The following is a 24,731-nucleotide window of genomic DNA, read 5'->3' on the forward strand; positions in this document are numbered from 1 at the left end:
TCCTTACGAATAACGCTGGACTCGCTAAGGGGTCGGCTTCTCAATTACTACTACTGTGCTGTACCAACGAGACTTGCTCGCCTGCACTTGATGACGTTTGTACAAAATACATGTTCTAGAAAACAAACAGCACTTCCGCTTGACTTTACTTAGTTATATAAATTCCTAGGAAACATTCTCAGGAGTGGCTTGGGGAAAACCATTGGAAACCATTTTCTAATACTACCAATTACAGAACAACTTAGACTGATTCTCATTTCTTGGCTGGCTTCCTGCCGACTAATTCCATTATGTGATAGTCCGATTCTACATTATTAGTTCTCTGATTTTGCCTGTTCTCCCAGTGCGGCAGTGTGATAATACTCGAATGAAATAAAAACACTTTTTTAGTACAGAGACAGAAATTGAACGCCACAAAAACAAGAATAAATATCTAACAGGAAAAGCCACTTGCTAACAACGCAGCCTCCTCACACCGCATTCATAGCATTAAAGATAGTCTTGCAAATCGGCTTTATTGATACTTCATTGCAACATTGAATTATATAATGACATTTAAATATCTAATACTCAAATGACATGTTTCAGTTGTCCCAGATCAAAATTAAAATTTTCAATCTTTGATTCCCTTTAAGGCTCATAATGCCTTTGTTTAAAATGTGGCTGCCTCAATTTTCCGTTACGAATATAAAATACATTAATTTCTTGTTGAATACTATTTCTGATTATTATTTTCTTTAACATTTGTCAAAGGTTTGAATATTACTGAATATATTAGAATGATTTATTGAATCTTTTGTTTTATTACATCCCTTTATGACGCTAACTATAACAGTTCATTTGCAATATTAAAATTAGTGCTTTTCTAACAATGTAAGTATTCATAACATCTATTTGGAAAGCTGTTTCATATGTTTTGAGATAAAAAAATAAGGCATTATGGACCTTTAAGTGTGTATCTCGTCGTGTATAACTGTACGAGCCACTGTTTTTTAATGCGATGGTATCAGTGATTGGTGTCTGAGAAAATTTTAAAAAAATGTCATTTTTACCCTTTTCAGGAATGTAAAGTTTACCGATGTGATCATGTATATTTTATATTTCAATGTTTATTTAAGGATTGAGTGTTGTTGTTTTTTGTGCATTTATACCGGGATAACAACCAAATAGCCTTCTGGCAAAACATTCAACTCTTAAATTTACATTTTTACAGTCACTTACTACAAAATATGAGTTTTTCCCTAAAATATAAGAAAACAAAAATAAATCTGCGACTATCGATCTCTACAATGAATAAATAGAACAACTGAAAAGACCCACCACGTTTTCTACCCTTTATTAAACGTACAGAACTGCCTTAACGCGTTAATATTGATGTCACGTAACATATTATTTTGCACCATACAGTTGCTGGGAAAGAGCGCTACCATATTTGATTTATCATTTCCACAGAACAGTGTTACACCTAATATGCACACACTGAACTTATTAGGCGAACACAATTATTCATTAGTCGCCTATGTTAATCGGAGGGACGTTTAACCCCTCGCCGTGCTTTGATTATTAATTAAATAACGCTAAAATTGACGTCACATCTACCTGTGGCATTTAGCGCCGTACATGCGCCAGACGATAGTGAGATCTATTTCATCCTACTTTTTACATTAAAAAATCATGTCAGAATCAAAATAATACATAGAAGAATCATGTTTTAATATATTTTAACACGACGTAGAGATTATACGGTATATAGAACCATTTAGATTAAACAGTATTTATTTTATTCATTTATTGTATCAAGTAAACAGAACATAAACATGCAGCATTATAACAAAAAGACAGGTCTTGGCAGGAAGTACTTCTCTCCGCAGCGAATACAGAACGTCCTTCGATTAATCAATCGATTACATAAATAATATATGACTTTAAATCAGTCAAAACAGTATTTAGTTGTTTTAGAAAAAATATTTTAAACATTATTTGGTAAATTACATTTGCCATTTTGCCCACACAGCTTGAGTCCGCAGTACACGAGGCCGGGGATTCCCATTTAAATGACGTCATGAATTTACTATATTTGGCCGATAGGAGGCTGATCACTACCAAATAGAATGTAAGCTTCCGCAGGCCTATCACAAGTAGTCCAAATATAAATAGTACTAATCTTTTTTCCTTTCCTAGAGCATTTTCTCGGCAGCAACGTGCTTACTTTTACCCTACCGCGTTTCAGTATGTATCACTTTGCATTCTATTGAAATCGGCATGTTCCTATCGCATGCCAGGTAAAAATGGCGGCGTAAGAATTTAATGTAATTGAAAGAAGCGAAAAGTAGTAAATTCAGCGGGTTGTATTTAACGAACTGTAGTTTTCTTATATAAAAGTTAACACCCCTTTTTCGTTTTGTTTTTCTTAAGTAGCGATCTAGTTCTTTATGGGAATATAAGTATCTGAAAATCTGATATGCTAGAAAATGTCGAAAAACCGTCATGAAGTAAGTGGATTTTATATGAAATAAAGAACAGCTGGATTTAGTGGTGTTCAGCCTAGGAAGTACTTCTCTTCGCAGTGAATATAGAACTTCATTCGATTGCTGAAAATTATTCCACACTCAAAAATCATGCAAGAAAGGTTTCAAGTTGTTTGAAAAAAAATCTTTTAAAGATCGAACATTGGCCAAGAAATGGAAAAAAATGTCATTAATAATCATAAAACCACGAGAACGCGGCGAATAGGTAATGACGTCACCGTAAAACGGGCTTCCCGTAAATTTTGCAAAGTATGATATTCGCTGTTAAAGGTATGATGACACTAAATGTACTTTTTCAAGTGAATAAGTTCTCGCGAATTCTTTTGAGTAGTGAATAGTTTCTTTGTTACATATAAATGATATATAACCTGATTTCTTTGAGCTCGCTTTGAGGCTTTGCCTTGTTTCATATTAGCGAGCTCGAAGAGCAGGCCAGAAGGGCCTGCCCGAGAATCGAGCTTTACGGTAACGCCAGTATACTTTCACACTTGGTGAAGGATTTTAAAAGTTTCGTCGGAAGTTATAAAAAAGCGCACCCTAGCGACAGGAAGTACTTCTCTCCGCAGCGAGTTAGTTTACTCTGCAGTGGTTACAGAACGTTTTTCGATTTATCAATAGATTACATAAATAATGTATGACTTTAAATCAGTCAATACAGTATTCAGTTATTTTGAAACATTATTTTGTAAATTACATTCGCCATTTTGCCAACACAGCTACACGAGGCCGGGGTTTTCCATTTAAATGAGTCATGAATTACTATATTGCGATAGGAATTTGTTTCTGCGCGTGAATACAGAACTTCATTCGATTGCTGAATTATCATCGCTCAAATCAGCTGGAAGGTTCCAGCTATTTGAGAAAATCTTCTTAAGATCAACATAGCCGAAATGGAATATCATCATATATTTAGCTAAACCTGATTTCTTTGAGCTCGCTTTGAGGCTTTGCCTTATTTCATATTACGCGGAAAGCCCGAGCGGGTCAGAAGGAACGCCTTTAGATAATATGTTGACATATGTGTAATAAACAAACAATATCGGAACAATGGGAAAATATTTCAGTGCATGCAAGTGAATTTCGCTAAGGTTAGGACCACCAATTATTTCATAGACTTACATGTAACATTATGGCGTGTACGGCCTTCCATACATCTAACTGTATATCTAATAACACGTTTTTCAAGAACATCTTAGTTCTACCAAATATCGGACGAAAAATATGAATAGTGATAGTTTATTTAAGTAATTTTCATGTGAATGAGATGACTCCTGTTTACATCATTGACATGGCGGGAGAAATTCGTTTGATAAAATTTTTTTCAATAACAAAAAATGTAACAAATTTTGTCACCGTGATCAAGTCGAAATTCGCTAAGGTTGAGCTCATAGTTATTTCCCAAATTGATTTAACATATGACTGTACCTTCATACATGCTAAGGCTTCTATATCTAAACTACACTTTTCAAGCTATCTTTTCAGAACTATCTTACAAAATACGGACGAAAAACATATGAATATGATAGTTTATTTAAGTAATTTTCATGTGAATGAGATGACCCCTGTTTACATCTGAATTGCGGAGAAATTTGTTGATAAACTTTTTTTAAATACAATTAAAATTAAAATTTTGTCAAATGTATAATAAAATACTGTAAATGCAGTGAAAAAAATATCAATTATGAAAAAATAATCACTTCCTGGGTTTGTTTACATGACTGACCAATCAGAACGCACAGACGTTACCTTATTCCCAGGTACACACTTACCTCATTCCCAGTAAGTCCCCTGTACTTTTTGAATTGGTGGTCTCTGACCTATAGATGAATGTTTCGTATCACGTTTCCCAATTTTACAGTGATATTGTAAAACATGATCCAATACCAAATGTCTTACAAAGTTTCATCAAGAAATGTTCAGTTTTAAGAAAGATATGGACAGTTTACTGAGGTCACCCCCTGTCGATTTATATGCCCAGACTCAGTCCCTGTCCTCGTCAGATTGCATTTTTTCGTGAAAATTTCAATTATCTGCATTTGATTTGACTTGAAAGTTGAAATACGATTCATTCCGTAAAAAATAGAAATAAAGTCTAATAATTTTGATCATTCTCTAACATTACAGAGATAAAAATGATTTTTTTGGCCCAAAAGCTCAGATAAAAAATGGGCACACCTGTTAAAAAAAGAGGCCACAATTTTTAAAAAAATCAAATTTCACGCTTATTTTTGCACGAAAACGTCTTTCTACATCATTTACGACAGATTTATGGCCATTTACATTACCCGTGATGACTTCCGACGAAAGTCATGGTTTAGCTCTATTATAGGTTAGAGACCACCAATTGTTTTCCCATAGACTTACATTGTAACATTATGGCGTGTACGGCCTTCCATACATCTAAACATGTATATCTAATTTCAGGTTTTTCAAGAACTATCTTATCTCTACCAAAATAGCGGACGTAAAACATATGAATAATGATAGTTTATTTAAGTAATTTTCATGTGAATGAGATGACCCCCTGTTTACATCATTGACATTGCGGGAGAAATTCGTTTGATAAAACTTTTTTTAAATACATATTAAATTTAGCAAATTTGTCAAAATGATAATAATATACTGTAAATGCAGTGAAAAAAATATCAATTAATGAAAAAATAATCACTTCCTGGTTTGTTTACATGACTGACCAATCAGAACGCACAGACGTTACCTTATTCCCAGTACACACTTACCTCATTCCCAGTAAGTCCCCTGTACTTTTGAATTGGTGTCTCTGACCTATAGATGAATGTTTCGTATCACGTTTCCCAATTTTACAGTGATATTGTAAAAACATGATCCAATACCAAATGTCTTACAAAGTTTTCATCAAGAAAGTTCAGTTTTAAGAAAGATATGGACAGTTTACTGAGTCACCCCCTGTCGATTTATATGCCCAGACTCAGTCCTGTCCTCGTCAGATTGCATTTTTTCGTGAAAATTTCAATTATCTCATTGATTTGACTTGAAAGTTGAAATACGATCATCCGTAAAAAATAGAATAAAGTCTAATAATTTGATCATTCTCTAACATTACAGAGATAAAAATGTCCTTTTTGGCCAAACTCAGATAAAAATGGCACACTGTTAAAAAAAGAGGCCACATTAAAAAAAATCAAATTCACCTTATTTTTGCACGAAACGTCTTCTACATCATTACGACAGATTTGTGCCATTACATACCCGTGTATGGTATAATTTGTGCGTTCCTGTATGTACCCAAACAAAAAAATCAAGTACAATGGTATCAAAATCGTGAATAATGGTGAACAAATCAGATTGCCGATTTATTAACACCATTGTTTATGATTCATTAATGATCGGAAGCAAATCGGTTTGCAGAGAAAGAAGTCCCTCCCCAATTCATTGCAAATAACTGATTTGTTTACCATTCATTAGAAACAGATATTTTGTGCAGTACCATTTATTACCGATTCATTAAAAAGTAAAGTTTTGACCTTTTGGGCGGGAAACATGAGTATATTGTCAGCCATCTTTAATGCATTTTGGCGGGATAACTGAAATACACAGAGACACCACATCCTCTAAAATACTGGAATTTTAACTGTTATGGAGTAAGAGCAAATGTTTGATTGTCTTATATAGTTGTAAAAGGACATGTTTAAGTGCATACATTAACTCTTTACACTATATTTGAAGCTATTAAGTTTTTAGGAAATAATTACAAGATTGTCATATGTTCTCATGACAACTTTAAGCAAATTTTAATTATAAATTAGATCTGATGCATTATAATGTTCTAATATGTATCATATTTTTGAATTTTGCAATTGCTATACTGTAAATAGAATCTATATATTTCATGTTGTTCTTTCCTTACTAGAACATTTAGTTTTGCCATATTTATAGCTAATGCTAGATTTTCCGGAATTACAATTTGTCCTCAAACTTTTTGTACCCATGCTTTCGTCCCTTAAAAATAATGCTGAGTTATTAGTACGATTCATTACCGATTCATTAGCACGATTTATTACCGCTTTATTAGTGCCACTGATTTTCAAATTCCTTTCATTTCAACTTCAGCATACCCGATTTGTTACCGATTCATTATTTAGAAAAACAATTTAGTCCTGATTTGTTACCGATTTATTAAACGATTTGTTTACGATTTATTACCGATTCGTTAGCTCATTTGCATACCATTTGAATCGTGAACAAATCGTGAACAAATCACCCGATTTGTTTACCATTTATTACGATTCATTCCAATTTTTTTTTGTTTGGGTAGTTGCTACATGTCTATTGCAATAAGATACAAATGAACAAAAACGAATAAGTTAATGTGTTCACCATTTCTTTGCGTTTTGTATCCATATGTCGTGTTTCTGAATAGAGACTTTGATTGGAATATGGCAGTTGGATACAAAACTATATCTGCTGATATCACATATGTATATAAGGATATGTGTGAGTGTGTGTATGATTTGCGTGGGAGGTTGTTTTGTATGAAAATGTGTATGTTTGAGGGTGGGTGAGAGATGGATGTGAGATTCCAAGAAATTTCCTGATGTACATTAAACAAATGATAATATATGAGCATCATGGTATAAAAATGAAAAACAATAGAAGCAGACATGTATTCGATATATAAAACTAGTTGGTAAAATTGTATATGTATTATGTAACGTTATTATTATTGTCTGTATGATGTACATGAAGGGAAAACAATAAATAATAAAAAAAGTTCCCTGTACTTTTTTGAATTGGTGGTCTCTGACCTAAAGCTGACATGGGGACCGCCATTTTGAAGTCTTAATTATTTAGGCGCTTACTGGTCAAAGTGATGCATGTTCGTAAATCGCTCATTGAGTAAGACCGGAAATGTTGACTTTTGGAATATTTTATATAAGACAATATTTACGACAAACTAAATGCGTCTATATTTGTCTTTTTGAAAATTGTATCAACCTGTCGCCGTTCTGATGTTATATGGTGTAATTCTACTTAAAAACGTGAATTAAGTTTTGCTATATGACGTCATCGACGTCAAAGAAAACATTTCTGCGGTCCACTGTTTATATGTCGCATTACACCTAAAGCGCACTGAATTATTTTGATTGTGTCTTTTATTTGTCTGCCTACTGAACTGTATGTTTTACACTGAAAAACAGTTGGAAAAATGCAGGCCATAAAAATGTCAAAAATTTTATTCTTGAAATGCTATTCTTAGTATAGAGAATGGCAGTTGTATGGGGTACTGTTAATTATTTTTTAGACCTTTGATATCAAAAATAAAGAGTTCAATGTCGTGTTGTCATAAAACCCTTTCTTGATATCAAGAAAGGAGCCTTACTTTATTCTACCGATTTTTCGATATCAAGAAATCACTTAAAGGACAAGGAAAGACTGACAAGAAGTTAATTTCATATGAAAGCCATCCTCAAGCCTTTCATAAAGCTGAAAGAATTTTAAAAATCGTACCAATATTGAAAAAGGTATGACAGTTTGAAATTTAGGAAAATTACTGATCATGGAGGCAGCCATTTTGTGTGTTTATGACGTCATTTACACACTGCTGAATTCTTTATTTAGCGAATAACCTTTTAAATAGATTAAATTCATGTTTCTTGAGTGTAAGATGTAAAACATGGTGATTTCTTTCATTATAGCTGGAAAAAGTAGCGAAATTATTTTTCAGAAATGAGTAAATACAAGACAAATATGTGTCTAGAAATTTAATAAATCCGCCATTTTGTTTTTTGTTGCCATGGAAACAAAATGGCTGCCATTTTGATAAAATATTTAAATGCTCATAACTTCCTGATTTTTTGGTCGATTTTGAAAATTGTTTCACTTCTTTAAATGATAACAGAAATCCTAGCAGATGAAATTAACATCGAAACAACACTGCCCTTCCCTTTAATATATATAGAGTCTCTCACTAACTTCAAACTTGGCATATAACTAAAGTCTTTAGTTGGTGATAAGATGATGAGCAGAGTGCAAAAACCAGGTCTATAGGTCAAAGGTTAAGGTCACAAACTGAACTTAAAGGTCATATCTGTCAATTGTATTTCGTGTCTTGGACGTATTTCAATAACCATTCAAAGTATTGACTTAAAACTTAACATATATGTAGGTGGCAATGATACGATGTGCAGAGCGCATGGACCCGGTCATCAAAGGTGAAGTTCACACATTTCTTGAGAGGTACTATTTATTAATTTCGAGTGTAATACCGTTTCAAGTCTATTTTTACATAAAAAGATTTTCTTATTAAAAAAGGATTTCTTATTAATATCAAAGAAATTTCTAGAAATCAAAATTTTTGATATAAGGAAGAGTTTGTATTTCTTGATATGAAAAAAAAAATGAATTTCTGCTATCAAGAAATTGATTTTACTAATATTAAAATATATTTCCTGATAGCAACTATTATTATTTTGTTAAAATGTCCATATTTAGTGAATACAAATACTATTCCCATCGAAATGAATCAAACAAAATTTGTATCTTAGTTTAAAACTTACATGCAGCTCAGAATTGTCAATGAGAATAAAAATTGCAAGCACATGTGTATTTAATTCTCTGTATAAAATTCAGATGCGGAATGCTGTTTCAAATAATGAAAATGATCCAAATAGAATTATTGCTTATTCTGAAAAGATATACTTGTGGGTAAACCCTGTTGTTTTTTCAATTATTTTGTGAAATTACATATGCATGATGTTCATTTTAATTGGAAATTTACTAAAACTTAGAGTGCACATTCGAAATATCTTATTTTGCATGTTGTCTCGCGGTTAGTGAAAGTGCATTTAGATGATAATAAGTGGACTTCTAAAAGTTAAATTAAAAATTAAAAATCAAGCGCAAGCAGTAAAAATAATTCAAGCAGGAATGTCACAGAGACATACTGTTATATAAAAGTAATGTATATAAGTGTTTGTTTCTTCTTCTTCTTCTTCTTTAAACTCAATTGCGATGACAACTTGAAGTGAATTACACTCTCGATCCGTTTTAGCTCAATAAGGAGAGCACAGATCTACGGATCTCGGTGTCATGAGCTCAGTCCCCGGGCGGGGCATATATTCTCCGTGAGGATTTGATAAAAGACCATTCGTTGGGGAAGTTGACAGTTAAATACGGATAACAGATTTGTACTGGTACAGAATCCAGGGACACTGTTTAGGTTATGGTTAGGCTAAATGCCTGCCGTTATATAACTGAAATACTGTTGAAAAACGGTGTTAAACCAAAACAAAACAAAAACAAAAAACTAGTGGCATAAGGCATGTTGCACATCTCATTACCTTCTATGAACAACTAAATCTGCTATCATTGTGGTTGCATATAATCCGGACAACATGGTTTTTCATGAATCGCAACTTTTTAAGCTTAAATTTACAGGCTTTCCGCATCATAGGTAGCACCTAATTTCATTGTAGGGATAATACACGTTTGTTTTGTGTATTAACGTCTGTAGAAGCCCTTGAGATATATGTGTGACCTCGACCGAAGCCCTTGGGATATGTTTGTGACCTCGTGGCCGCAAACATATCCCAAGGGCTTCTGCAGACATGAATACACAAAACAAACATATATTGTCGCTATCCTTGCTTAAAAACATTACACGCCGAATAAATGCATTATTTTCATATGTGATGACTTTACGATTCCGGTACATTTTTTAATTACCACTCTGTTGTTCTTGGAAACGGTAAACATGTTTAAAATATCCATAACCAGGGCCCAGAAATCAACAACACACTTCCAAAAGCATGTACTGAAGGCTTTTAACCGATGTTTTTATCTGTCATTATTACAAACATGAAATTACCCATATTTTTGCATAGCACTTAAAAATTTGGTAAAAAAGAACATAAGTATAAAAGTAATAACTTTATATTCGAATTATTTCGAGTACGAACACATTTAGAGTACGGATGAGTACGAACGTATTGACAAGCTTTCAAAGTTTTTTTTTATCAAAATTCTTCGCGAACTTAGATAAAACATTCCAACTGATACTTACCAAAATCATTAAAACGATTCCTAAAAACAAACAATCGCGCATGTTACACGCAATTCTTATACATTCACGATTATCGACAAAAATAAATCGACTCCGACTTCTAAAAGATTCAATCATATACGGCCCTGGGAAAGTATTTCAAAAATAAAAATCATGTATTAACAGCACGTGAATTTCCCTGTTTGCAGGGTATTCTCTCCCGTTAATATATGGACGAGTCCAGTGAAAAAATGAGTTTTTATGCAAGAAATTATGTTGAAACGTGACGAAGAGGTTACTGGTTGCCGACCCAGATTCGGACAATTTCACAACCTTTTCATCTGTCATATTTTATTCTTTAATTCAAGATTCATGAAATGATACCTGAATCAAGTTCAGTTCCTCGGTGTCGCTAAACACAAATTTGTTTGTATATAAAAATAAACTGAACACGTCACTGAGGCCCGAAAGAGGGTAAATAAATTTAACGTTTTCAGCGTGTTGCAGGACCCAGAAATCGGACAGTAGGAAAAAACTAATTATCATCACTTCTGTTTGGCAGAATCACGTTTAGGTCGGTTTTAATGATAAAAAGACATTTTAAGTATTGTTAACCTTGTTTACATTCAACAGTAAATGTTTGATGCTGCTGAGAGTTTGAAAAATCCAGCTGGCCTACATACGACACAAAATTTTAGGTAAAACAATTTGGTTTAAACGCATTTAACTCGTGGTATTAATGGGAAAACATTGATACTTGTTTTATAACACGCAATTTTCTCGTCGGCATTTAGCAGATTGTAGATGAGTTCCCCTTGAACAAAACATGTATGCGAATGCGCACTGAAAGCACATGCAGCTTCCCCCTGTGAGAGCTGTCACAATATTTCGTGAACAAATGTAAATATTCTATTTTTGAAAGTTTAACTTACTGATTTGCAATTATTGCAGATGATGTTGCACATAATGCAAGAGTCAGTGTACTTGTCAAGAAATGATAAAAAATTACGCCAAAATAAGCGTTTACGCGACTGTTCGATTTTCTGGGTCGTCCGAAATTCTGGGTCGCCAACCAGTATACGCCTGCAAAACAATTTCATATTATGCTGTTTTATCTTTTAACGGGAAACTTTGCTTCCACATTACATATATTACATAAAAACCGTTTCAGAAGCAAAATTATATAACAGAACTGTGTAACACTTTATTCTCACACTGAAAAGATCTGTAGGCGAACAGAATAACTCACTAGATTATCTACATAAGTTATTCCGAGGGACGTGTTACCTCCCACTGCAGTATAAAAACATGACCACATGCGCCATGAAATAATGTTTCTTTTTCATCTATTTGTTTGCAAAAAAGACATATTAGACTCGAGGACTACCCACACGCCAAGACGGTCATACATTTCTCGGGCTACTCCCTCATGAAAATTAACTTGCAAGCGTATTACCTGCTATATATCATTCCTTAAATGATGTATGTTTTCATTCCCTGCATATGCCATACATTTATTAAGGTAGTTTATTAAATTACCTGTGTTTCAGTCTTAGAACTATATTTAAATTGTACATGAACACTAATGGTTCACATAAAATACAATAGATTGAGCTGCTGTGTGACCTGTCTCACAGATGTACTAGCAGAATTACCAGTCGCACAGATATATTAGACGAGTGACCCGTCTCACACATTTACTTGTTGGGTCACCAGTCGCACAGATATATTAGCTGAGTGACCTGTCTCACACATTTACTTGTCGGATCATCAGTCGCATAGATTTACTTGCTGAGTGGCTTGTCTCATACATTTACTTGATGGGTCACCAGTGGCACAGATATATTAGCTGAGTGACCTGTCTCACACATTTACTTGTTGGGTCACCAGTCGCACAGATTTACTTGCTGAGTGACCTGTCTCACACATTTACTTGTTGGGTCACCAGTCGCACAGATTTACTTGCTGAGTGACCTGTCTCACACATTCATTTGTTGGGTTACCAGTCGTATAGATTTACTTGCTGAGTGACCTGTCTCACAAATTTATTTGCTGTGTGATTTGTCTCACACATTTACTTGTTGTGTCAGCTGTCGCATAGATTTACTTGCTGAGTGACCTGTCTCACACATTTACTTGTTGGGTCACCAGTCGCACAGATTTTCTTGGTGAGTGACCTGTCTCACACATTTATTTGCAAAGTGATTTGTCTCACACATTTACTTGTTGTGTCAGCTGCCGCATAGATTTACTTGCTGAGTGACCTGTCTCACACATTTACTTGTTGGGTCACCAGTCGCACAGATTTTCTTGCTGAGTGACCTGTCTCACAGATTTATTTGCAAAGTGATTTGTCTCACACATTTACTTGTTGGGTCAGCTGTCGCATAGATGTACTTGCTGAACGACCTGTCTCACACATTTACTTGTTGGTCACCAGTCGCACAGATTTTCTTGCTGAGTGACCTGTCTTACACATTTATTTGCTGAGTGATTTGTCCCACACATTTACTTGTTGGGTCACCAGTCGCATAGATTTACTTGCTGAGTGACCTGTCTCAAAAATTTACTTGCTGAGTGATTTTTCTCACACATTTACTTTTTGTGTCAGCTGTCGCATAGATTTACTTGCTGAGTGACCTGTCTCACACATTTACTTGTTGGGTCACCAGTCGCATAGATTTACTTGCTGAGTGACCTGTCTGTTGGGTCACCAGTCGCATAGATTTACTTGCTGAGTGACCTGTCTCACAAATTTATTTGCTGAGTGAATTGTCTCACACATTTACTTGTTGGGTCAGTAGTCGCATAGATTTACTTGCTGAGTGACCTGTCTCACACATTTACTTGTTGGGTCACCAGTCGCACAGATATATTAGCTGAGTGACCTGTCTCAATTATTTATTTGCCGAGTGATTTGACTCACACATTTACTTGTTGGGTCACCAGTCGCATAGATTTACTTGTTGAGTGACCTGTCTCACACATTTACTTGTTGGGTCACCAGTCGCATAGATTTACTTGCTGAGTGATTTGTCTCACACATTTACTTGTTGGGTCGCCGGTTGGACAGATTTACTTGCTGGGTGACCTGTCTCACACATTTACTTGTTGGGTCGCCGGTCGGATAGATTTACTTGCTGGGTGACCTGTCTCACACATTTACTTGTTGGGTCGCCGGTCGGATAGATTTACTTGCTGAGTGACCTGTCTCACACATTTACTTGTTGGGTCACCAGTCGCATAGATTTACTTGCTGAGTGACCTGTCTTACACATTCACTTTCTGGGTCATCAGTCGCATAGATTTACTTGCTGAGTGACCTGTCTCACAAATTTATTTGCTGAGTGATTTGTCTCACACATGTACTTGTTGGGTCACCAGTCGCATAGAATTACTTGCTGAGTGGCCTGTCTCACACATTTACTTGTTGGGTCACTAGTCGCATAGATTTACTTGTTGAGTGACCTGTCTCACACATTTACTTGTTGGGTCACCAGTCACATAGCTTTACTTCCTGGGTGACCTGTCTCACACATTTACTTGTTGGGTCACCAATCGCCCAGATTTTCTTGCTGAGTGACCTGTCTCATAGATTTATTTGTGATTTGGGTCACACATTCACTTGTTGGGTCGCCGGTCGGATAGATTTACTTGCTGAGTGACCTGTCTCACACATTTACTTGTTGGGTCAGCTGTCGCATAGATTTACTTGCTGAGTGGCCTATCTCACACATTAACTTGTTGGGTCACCAGTCGCATAGATTTACTTGCTGAGTGACCTGTCTCACACATTCACTTATTGGGTCATCAGTCGCACAGATTTACTTGCTGAGTGACCTGTCTCACAAATTTATTTGCCGAGTGATTTATCTCACACATTCACTTGTTGGGTCACTAGTAGCATAGATTTACTTGCTGAGTGACCTGTCTCACAAATTTATTTGCTTAGTGATTTGTCTCACACATTCACTTTTGGGTTAGCTGTCGCATAGATTTAGTTGCTGAGTGACCTGTCTCACACATTTACTTGTTGGGTCACCAGTCGCACAGATTTATTTGCTGAGTGACCTATCTCACAAATTTATTTGCTGAGTGATTTGTCTCACACATTTTCTTGTTGGATCAGCTGTCGTATAGATTTTCTTGCTGAGTGACCTGTCTCACAAATTTATTTGCTGAGTGATTTGTCTCACACAGTTACTTGTTGGGTCACCAGTCGCATAGAATTACTTGCTGAGTGACCTGTCTCACACATTCACTTGTTGGGTCTCCATTCGTATACTAGTAGATTTACTTGCTGAGTGACCTGTCTCACCAATTTATTTGCTGAGTGATCTGTCTCACACATTTTCTTGTTGAGTCAGCTGTCGCATAGATTTTCTTGCTGAGTGACCTGTCTCACAAAGGGGGGGTCCCAGTTAGGTGTCTGCGCAAAATGTTTTTTGATTTTATTTATACTTTGTGGTAATATACCTACATGTATTAAGTTTCATTAACACGTGTTACTGTTACCAGTTTTGACTTACTTTTATAAATATTCACATTTAAAGTGGGTGGGGTAATCTGACATGTGACCAGCCAGAAACACAATTTCTGTTATTTTTTTTAAATGGTTCAATCTATATACCTGAAACTTTCATGATAAAATAACTATGCAATGGACATTCACACAACATGTTGCATTTTAAATTGTACTGAATACTTTTTTCAGCACAGAGCCACAAAGTGGTCTAATCAAATTTACTGATTTTCAATGGACGAACTTTACCAAAAAGCTAAAACATTTTTCATTAGTTGAGATATTAAGGTGTTATTTTCAGCAGATATTGTATACTAAATAAACATTAAAATGACAGTATATCAGTACACTCTGATTAATATTGGAAGAGTGGTACACTCTCAAACTGGGAAAAAGTGGGTGGGGTAAATAAATATTCGAAGCAACACTACAAAAATTGTGCAGTTGTTAAGAAATGGCCTCAGATTGTCTATTACTATCTTAATTTTATTAAATACAGCATTGATTGATAAATTTTAACAAAAAAATTCCCACTTTATACATGTGTGCCATGGAAAAAGCATGGACCTTGAACATGACATGTAGACAAACCAAATTAACCGTGAAAGCTCAAAGTATTTAACAAAAGGTTTTGCCTGAGGCAGTGTATTTTGAAGAAAGCTATTGTTCAAATTAACATTAAATTTTCTGCATTGATTTTTCCATGGCACACATGTATAAAGTCTTATTAAAGAGATTTTTTTGTTGTTAAAATTTAACAACCAAGTCTGTATTTAATAAAACTAGAATGTGTCTGTAGGACACGGGGTGTGACCCCCCCCCCCCCCCACCCCCTGGTACATTTGTCACAAATAAGGGGAAATAATTCAAATGTTTGTTTGCAGTCTTAATGGGGTATAGCCTAAAAAAAATATGAAAAGAATTCATTATTCTATACAATATACTTTTTGAGCTATGAGCATGACAAACAAAAAATCCACTATTTTGGCTATTTCAAGGGCCATAACTCTGTAATAAATGCTAAAATTCTCAAGAAGAATGCCATGTGTGCAAAGGTCACATTATGATAAAGACTCAAGCAAGGTTTTATGAATTTACATTTAAATACTTCTGAGTAAGGCACCGAGAATACTTCTGAATAAGGCACATAATTAGGTAAAAATGTGCGTTTTGTTACTATTTAAGGGGCCATAACTCTGGAAATAGGTAGCAGACCCAGATAAAAAATAGTAGGTGCACAAGCTCATATCATGATAAACACTCAATATCAAATACTTTTTGAGCTAGGCGTGTCACAAGGTGAAAATGTGCATTTTTTACTATTTCAGGGGCCATAACTCTAGAAATAGGGCGCGGACCCAGATTAAAAGTAGTAGGTGCACAAGTTCATATCATGATTAAGAGTAATGCAAGGTTTCATGAATCTATATCAAATACGTTTTGAGCTAGGTGTGTTACAAGGTGAAAATGTGCATTTTTTACTATTTCAGGGGCCATAACTCTAGAAATAGGGGGCGGAGCCAGACGAAAAATAGGAGGAGTGCAAGTTCATATCAGTATAAAGACTCATGCAAGATTTCATCAATTTATATCAAATACTTTTTGAGCTAGGCGTGTCACAAGGTGAAAATGTGCATTTTTTACTATTTCAGGGGCAGTAACTCTAAAATTAGGGGACAGAACCAGACAAAAATAGAAGGTGCGGAAGTTCATATAATGATAAAGACTCTTGCAAGGTTTCATCAATTTATATCAAATACTATAGGCGTGTCACGAACTTCGGATGGACGCACGGACGGACGGACGGATTGACGGACAGACGCACGGACAAGAGCAAATCTATATGCCCCCACCACTCATGGGGGGCACAATTAAGATAGTAATAGAAATCTGAGGCCATTTCGTAACAAATGCACAATTTTTGTAGTGTTGCTTCAAATATTTATTTACCCCACCCACTTTTACCCAGTTTGAGAGTGTACCACTCTTCCAATATTAATCAGAGTATACTGATATACTGTCATTTTTATGTTTATTTAGTTTACAATATCTTCTGAAAATAACACCTTAATATCTCAACTAATGAAAAATGTTTTAGCTTTTTGGTAAAGTTCGTCCATTGAAAATCAGTAAATTTGATTAGACCACTTTGTGGCTCTGTGCTGAAAAAAGTATTCAGTACAATTTAAAATGCAACACGTTGTGTGAATGTCCATTGCATAGTTATTTTATCATGAAAGTTTCAGGTAAAAAGTTAGAACCATTTTTAAAAAAATAACAGAAATTGTGTTCCTGGCTGGTCAGATGTCAGATTACCCCACCCACTTTAAATGTGAATATCTATAAAAGTAAGTCAAAACTGGTAACAGTAACACTTGTTAATGAAACTTAATACATGAAGGTATATTACCACAAATTATAAATAAAATCAAAAAACATTTTGCGCAGACGCCTAACTGGGACCCCCCCCCCCCTTTATTTGCTGAGTGATTTGTCTCACACACTTACTTGTTGGGTCAGCTGTCGCATAGATTTACTTGCTGAGTGACCTGTCTCAAACATTTACTTGTTGGGTCACCAGTCGCACAGATTTTCTTGCTGAGTGACCTGTGTCACAAAATTATTTGCTGAGTGATTTGTCTCACACATTTACTTGTTGGGTCACCAGTCGCATAGATTTACTTGCTGAGTGACCTGTCTCACACATTCAATTGTTGGGTCACCAGTCGCATAGATTTACTTGCTGAGTGACCTGTCTCACATATTTAATTGCTGAGTGATTTGACCCACACATTTACTTGTTGGGTCAGCTGTCGCATAGATTTACTTGCTGAGTGACCAGTCTCACAAATTTATTTGCCAAGTGATATGTCTCACACATTTACTTGTTGGGTCAGCTGTCGCATAGATTTACTTGCTGAGTGACCTGTCTCACACATTTACTTGTTGGGTCACCAGTCGCATAGATTTTCTTTCTGAGTGACCTGTCTCTCAAAATTATTTGCCGAGTGATTTGTCTCACACATTTACTTGTTGGGTCACCAGTCACATAGATTTACTTGCTGAGTGACCTGTCTCACACATTTACTTGTTGGGTCACCAGTCGCATAGATTTACTTGCTGAGTGACCTGTCTCACAAATTTATTTGCTGAGTGATTTGTCCCACACATTTACTTGCTGGGTCAGCAGTCGCATAGATTTACTTGCTGAGTGACCTGTCTCACAAATTTATTTGCCGAGTGATTTGTCTCACACATTTACTTGTTGGGTCACCAATCGCATAGATTTACTTGCTGAGTGACCTGTCTCACAAAATTATTTCCGAGTGATTTGTCTCACACATTTATTTGTTGGGTCACGAGTCGCATAGATTTACTTGCTGAGTGACCTGTCTCACACATTCACTTGTTGGGTCACCAGTCGCATAGATTTACTTGCTGAGTGACCTGTCTCACAAATTTATTTGCTGAGTGATTTGTCTCACACATTTACTTGTTGTGTCAGCTGTCGCATAGATTTACTTGCTGAGTGACCTGTCTCACACATTTACTTGTTGGGTCACCAGTCGCACGGATTTACTTGGTGAGTGACCTGTCTCACAAACTTATTTGCCGAGTGATTTGTCTCACACATTTACTTGTTGGGTCACCAGTCGCATAGGTGTCCTTACTGAGTGACCTGTCTCACACATTTACTTTTAGGGTCACCAGTCGCATAGATTTACTTGCTGAGTGACCTGTCTCTCAAATTTATTTGCAAAGTGATTTGTCTCACACATTTACTTGTTGGGTCACCACTCGCATAGATTTACTTGCTGAGTGACCTGTCTCACACATTTACTTGTTGGGTCACCAGTCGCACAGATTTTCTTGCTGAGTGACCTGTCTCACAAATTTATTTGCTGAGTGATTTGTCTCACACATTTTCTTGTTGGGTCAGCTGTCGTATAGATTTACTTGCTGTGTGACCTGTCTCACAAATTTATTTGCTGAGTGATTTGTCTCAAACAGTTACTTGTTGGGTCACCAGTCGCATATATTTATTTGCTGAGTGACCTGTCTCACACATTCACTTGTTGGGTCACCAGTCGCATAGATTTACTTGCTGAGTGACCTGTCTCACAAATTTATTTGCTGAGTGTTTTGTCTCACACACTTACTTGTTGGGTCAGCTGTCGCATAGATTTACTTGCTGAGTGACCTGTCTCACACATTTACTTGTTGGGTCACCAGTCGCACAGATTTTCTTGCTGAGTGACCTGTCTCACAAAATTATTTGCCGAGTGATTTGTCTCACACATTTACTTGTTGGGTCACCAGTCGCATAGATTTACTTGCTGAGTGACCTGTCTCACAAATTTATTTGCCGAGTGATTTGTCTCACACATTTACTTGTTGGGTCACCAGTCGCATAGATTTACTTGCTGAGTGACCTGTCTCACAAATTTATTTGCTGAGTGATTTGTCTCACACATTTACTTGTTGGGTCACCAGTCGCATAGATTTACTTGTTGAGCGACCTGTCTCACACATTTACTTGTTGGGTCACCAGTCGCACAGATTTACTTGCTGAGTGACCTGTCTCACAAACTTATTTGCCGAGTGATTTGTCCCACACATTTACTTGTTGGGTCACCAGTCGCATAGATTTACTTGCTGAGTGACCTGTCTCACAAATTTACTTGCTGAGTGATTTTTCTCACACATTTACTTTTTGTGTCAGCTGTCGCATAGATTTACTTGCTGAGTGACCTGTCTCACACATTTACTTGTTGGGTCACCAGTCGCACAGATTTACTTGGTGAGTGACCTGTCTCACAAACGTATTTGCCGAGTGATTTGTCTCACACATTTACTTGTTGGGTCACCAGTCGCATAGGTTTACTTACTGAGTGACATGTCTGACACATTCACTTTTTCGGTCACCAGTCGCATAGATTTACTTGCTGAGTGACCTGTCTCACAAATTTATTTGCTGAGTGATTTGTCTCACACATTTACTTGTTGGGTCAGCTGTCGCACAGATTTACTTGACGTGACCTGTCCAAACGATTTACTTGTTGAGTGACATGTCTCATAGATTTACTTGTTTTGTGACCTGTATTACAGATTTACTTGTTGGGTCACCTTTCTCACAGATTTACTTGATGGGTTTCGTCTGACAGATTTGTTTGTTGAACGGCATTTCTCTTAGATTTACTTTTTTGTTATTTTTCTTAAATATTTACTTGTTGTGTGACCTGTCTCACAGATTTACTTGTAGAGTAACATGAATCACAGGTTTGTTTGTGTTAAGTTCACAAACGTGAAATCGATAGTGAGCAGTAGCAAAAACGTGAAATCGGCAGTTCATATTGCTTACATTGTGAAGCAAAAAATGAAAATGAAATGAAAATTATCATTTATACTGCGTAGTATACAGTGAATTTCCAAATACAGAACATAGTTTAAATAGGGTATACTTCCAAAATTGTTGAAAAATGTTCACATTTCAGTAGTTGTGTTGTGCTTTAAGTATAGGCGTTTCTTCTCTACCTGAGTAAATAATTATCAATATTTACACTGTAAAGCAAATATTTATCGGGTTGCAAATCCAATAGAGACACGATGTCAATAATAATTTCTTTATGCTGAATATAAATGCATATATAGCGACATGCAAACATAACTAAGTATCCTATTACGATGATGACAGTCGATCGTACTGTCGCGCTTCACTGTCGAACAACAATATTTCAGTTATGTAACGGCGGGCAGTTAACCTAACCAGTGTTTCTGGATTCTGTACTAGTACAAACCTGTTCTCCGTAATTAAATGCCAACTTCCCTACTTGAATCAGTGGTGGAGGACGAATGATATCAGACACAATGTCCTTTATCAAATCGTCACGGAAAACATACGCCCGCCCGGGGATCGAACTTACGATCTCGCGATCTGTAGATCTGCGCTCTCCCTATTGAGCTAAGCGGACGGGCAGGTAAGATTTTAAGAATATTTCACTGGCTGAAGATTTGGATGGAAATATCTGGTTCGAGGGTAACTGTTTAGCCGGTAGTAGTTTACTACTGCCGGTAACGAGACTCTGTCGATTAACCGTGAAACAGTCACTCGGGAGCCAGATATTTCTATTGAAAACCTTCAACTAGTGAAATATTCTTTTTCTTGCATACCATATTCTTCACTTAGTAGAAGAAATAAAATAAAATGAATACTTTTCTTTAAAGTACTATTTTATTAAAGCAGCGTATGAATTTACGCATTCATTCATAAAGTTCAGCACGTGAGTCATCTTACACCTTGGGGCAATGGCCAAAACAAGAAAAGATTCTGCCTGACATGCAAGAAATCACCAATTCAAAAATGACCAGGGAACTTGCTGTGAGTAAGGTAATGTGTAGTTCGTTCTGATTGGTCAGCCTTGTCAACAGACCAAAGAAGTTTTTCCACCTTTTTGGTTGTATTTTATGATGCCTTTTTACAATATTTGCTATTGAAAAAAAATGTTTTGTTTGCTTTTTGGGTTTAACCCCGTTATTCAACAGTATTTCAGTCATGTAACTTAACCTGTATTTCTGGATTCTGTACCAGTGCAAACCTGTTCTCCGCAAGTAACTGCCAACTTCTCCACATGAATCAGCGATGGAGGAAGAATGATTTGAGACACAATGTCTTTTATCAAATCGTCACGGAGAACACACACCTCGCCCAGGGCCCGAACTCGCGACCCCGCGGTCCGTAGATCTGCGTTCTCCCTATTGAGCTAAGCGGGCGGGCTAATAAATTAAACCATGTCAACGATGTAAACAATGGTTCATACCATTCACGTGAAAGTAATCAAATCAAGTATCACTATTTATATATTTTCTCTCTCGTAATTTTGGTGGAAGTAGGATAATTGGATGGCAGAATAGTTGGAGAGTAGGATGGTAGGATAGCGATGGTAGGATGGTAAGATAGCTATAGTATCATCCTATCATCCATATCATGATACACTACTACCCTGCCATCCTATCATCCATATCATGATACACTACTACCCTGCCATCCTATCATCCATATCATGATACACTACTACCCTGCCATCCTGTCACCCTGCCACCCTGCCATCCTGCCACCCTGTCATCCTACCATCGCAATTTCATAACAAAACAGTATTCTTTACTAACAAGACCGTTCTGCTTCATTTGCCATCAGGCAATTTAAATTACAGAGTATAACTACCTTGAATCTTGTCACGATGTTACAGTCTTTAACAAAGGATATAAGTTCAACGTGATTTCTGGTTTTTTGTTACACCTTGCTGTGAACTGGAATAATTAAATCCATAAAACACAGGAGCAAGTAAAAGATGTAATATAAAGTACGAAAGATAATTTGCGGACATAACATTTAACAAACTCGAAAGTAGTAAATTATTTCAAGAGTGCATTGACAATAAAGAAATACTAACAGAACTGCTGAAGTTTAAAACGACAGGTGTATGCCAGAAATTCTGAGTCCATGTTGGCTGCATGATTGTTCTATTTTTCTATTTTCTTACTCTGAGGTCTGTTTTTTTTCACGGTTTTATTTTTATATCTGAAGTCTACAGCACATAGTTATTTAATTACCCTTGAAGAAATGATTTTAAGAAAGCAACAGTATATCATTTCATATGACATTCTATCTCGCCCTCTTTTAACCTTTTAGCACTTTTATTTTTTGCAGCTTTTGATTTACAAGAAAAATCTGGTTGTAGGGGCGGCTGAGTATATCCTGTTCTCAGGTTAACGTATTAGCGGTATCTCTATAGTGTCCCGTAACAACCTTAACAGCAACTCCCTAGCCGAATATTCCCACTCCACACAAGCGACCATTGAAAATATTTGTCATATGACTTAATCTATTAAAGTGTTTAACACCTTTCATTTACTGATTTTACTGTTTTTCTATATTCCAGTCCAAACGTCCATGATACTTAAGCTTTTGGTCGAATCGATCTGACACCTAGTACGATACAAAAAAATGCTTAAAAAATAGCATGCCTATCATAAAGAAACATTATCAATTCAAACACAAGCACTAATCGGTATACAAAGCATAAACTAGTGCCACCGCATACAAATGTTTATTTTCGAAAGTCGCTTCAGCAAAATTGTCCAATTTATCATTCCAAATACATCTACTGGTAAAAGACATGGATGGATGAGTGTCTTGTTGTTGTCCGATAGAAACGATAACAACAATTTTAAACCTAGCCTGACCCAATGCCCGAACTTGTTGTTTAATTCGGTCCGACATCGCTATTGTCAACCTTTGGCAGTCGTCCTTGTTATATTCTTTACCGTCTAAATTAGACTTTAGAACGCTACTTGCAATTTTCTTTGCCTCGTAGATGGGAAATCTATCGTCTGGTTCCAGCTTGTACGTATTCTCATATTTCACATTTCTGTTTCTGTCTGCAGACAAAGGTCCTGAGCGACCCGCCAGCGAACCAGCCATCGAGTATTTTCGACCGTCTGAAATAGACATCCGTCTCCCATCAAATGACGGACGTCGTCCAACGCCGCCCGGAACATCCAGACCACCTCTGCTTTCAATGGATGCCTTCCGATCGTAAATAGACTTTCTTCGTTCGCTCGGAACCATCGATTGTTTTCGGGTTGACATCTTTACTTCTTTTCAGTTGATTCTACAAAATTAAATATAAAATATTTCACTCAAAAGTACATCCCTGTTTCCTTGAAAAACTGGCCATTTTGCTGTTTTCTATAAATCCTGTTATTCACTCCAAATGGAACAAATATTATCAGCAATATTAAAGTGGTAAACAACAGTCTTCTGTAAATATTGTTTAAGTTTTCTTATGTGTTTTTCGTTTAAAATACATTTCGCAGAATATAAACTTTAAGTACTTTAATCAAACTATCTTTCGCTATATAAATTGTGTTTATTCTTCATACAGGACTTTTCGTATACACACAAACAACTTACAGTTTTATCCGAAATCAATTTAATTTTCCGTTTCACATCTCTATGTTAAAACTGTCGTCTTGTTACTATGTTCGCCTTATCCCAAATATAAACCTGTAAAGCAGAACTAATACAAGAGATACGACTTCAGTTTAATATAAATTCTTTTGTTATTTAGCTTTAACATTGATACAATGTAAGACACAACATTGTTTAACGTAAATGATTCTATTATGTTATATTGCTGTTCTTTAGAAATGAATTTCATAGATACTGTATAATCGATGTTTAACGTTAAAGTGCGTGAGGGCTGATTCAAATGTGGATACAGGCCATTTTTATGCACATTTTTAAAAGACAAATTTCTGATCACATTTTAGGACATAATATATTAATATAGACATTGCAAATACGTTTTAACATAACAGCCAATGATGTTTTTATGTACATGTCTTCTAATTAGTGATCATTTTAATACCCTTTATAAATGCTTAGTAAGTGTAAAATAGTAAAATTTAGGTAATTCAGTGATATGTTTACTCATAAACATGCTCATGTTGTCTGTACTGTGTATAGTATATAGAAATGCATTCACACACGTTTTTTTTTTCACGAGAAAAAAATTCGAATGTAAATTTGATGGAACATACTATATCAAAAACATATTCATTTCTCTTTAAAATGTCAAAAAATAACACCGAGTTTAAG

The 24,731-nt window shown here is 35.8% G+C and overlaps 1 protein-coding gene and 1 long non-coding RNA gene across 2 annotated transcripts; both read right to left on the reverse strand.

Moving 5' to 3' along the window:
• Nucleotides 1-23,132: 23,132 nt before the first annotated feature.
• LOC123525871 (dynein light chain Tctex-type 5-like) lies at nt 23,133-23,552 on the reverse strand. Its single transcript, XM_045305028.2, has one exon. It carries the CDS (start codon nt 23,550-23,552, stop codon nt 23,133-23,135), a length of 420 nt encoding a protein of 139 aa, XP_045160963.2.
• A 122-nt stretch (nt 23,553-23,674) lies between these two features.
• On the reverse strand, nt 23,675-24,303 carry LOC123525228 (uncharacterized). Its single transcript, XR_006681418.2, has 2 exons — nt 24,045-24,303; nt 23,675-23,742 (listed from the first exon to the last, which is right to left on the reverse strand). It is a non-coding gene; the product is annotated as an uncharacterized LOC123525228 (long non-coding RNA).
• Nucleotides 24,304-24,731: the final 428 nt, after the last annotated feature.

This window comes from Mercenaria mercenaria, chromosome 3, assembly GCF_021730395.1.
Source record: "Mercenaria mercenaria strain notata chromosome 3, MADL_Memer_1, whole genome shotgun sequence".
NCBI classification, from domain to species: Eukaryota; Metazoa; Mollusca; class Bivalvia; order Venerida; family Veneridae; genus Mercenaria; species Mercenaria mercenaria.

Excerpts from the sequence above, each read along its gene's own strand:
- LOC123525871 (XM_045305028.2), bottom strand. The coding sequence starts at position 23,552 with ATGGCTGGTTCGCTGGCGGGTCGCTCAGGACCTTTGTCTGCAGACAGA.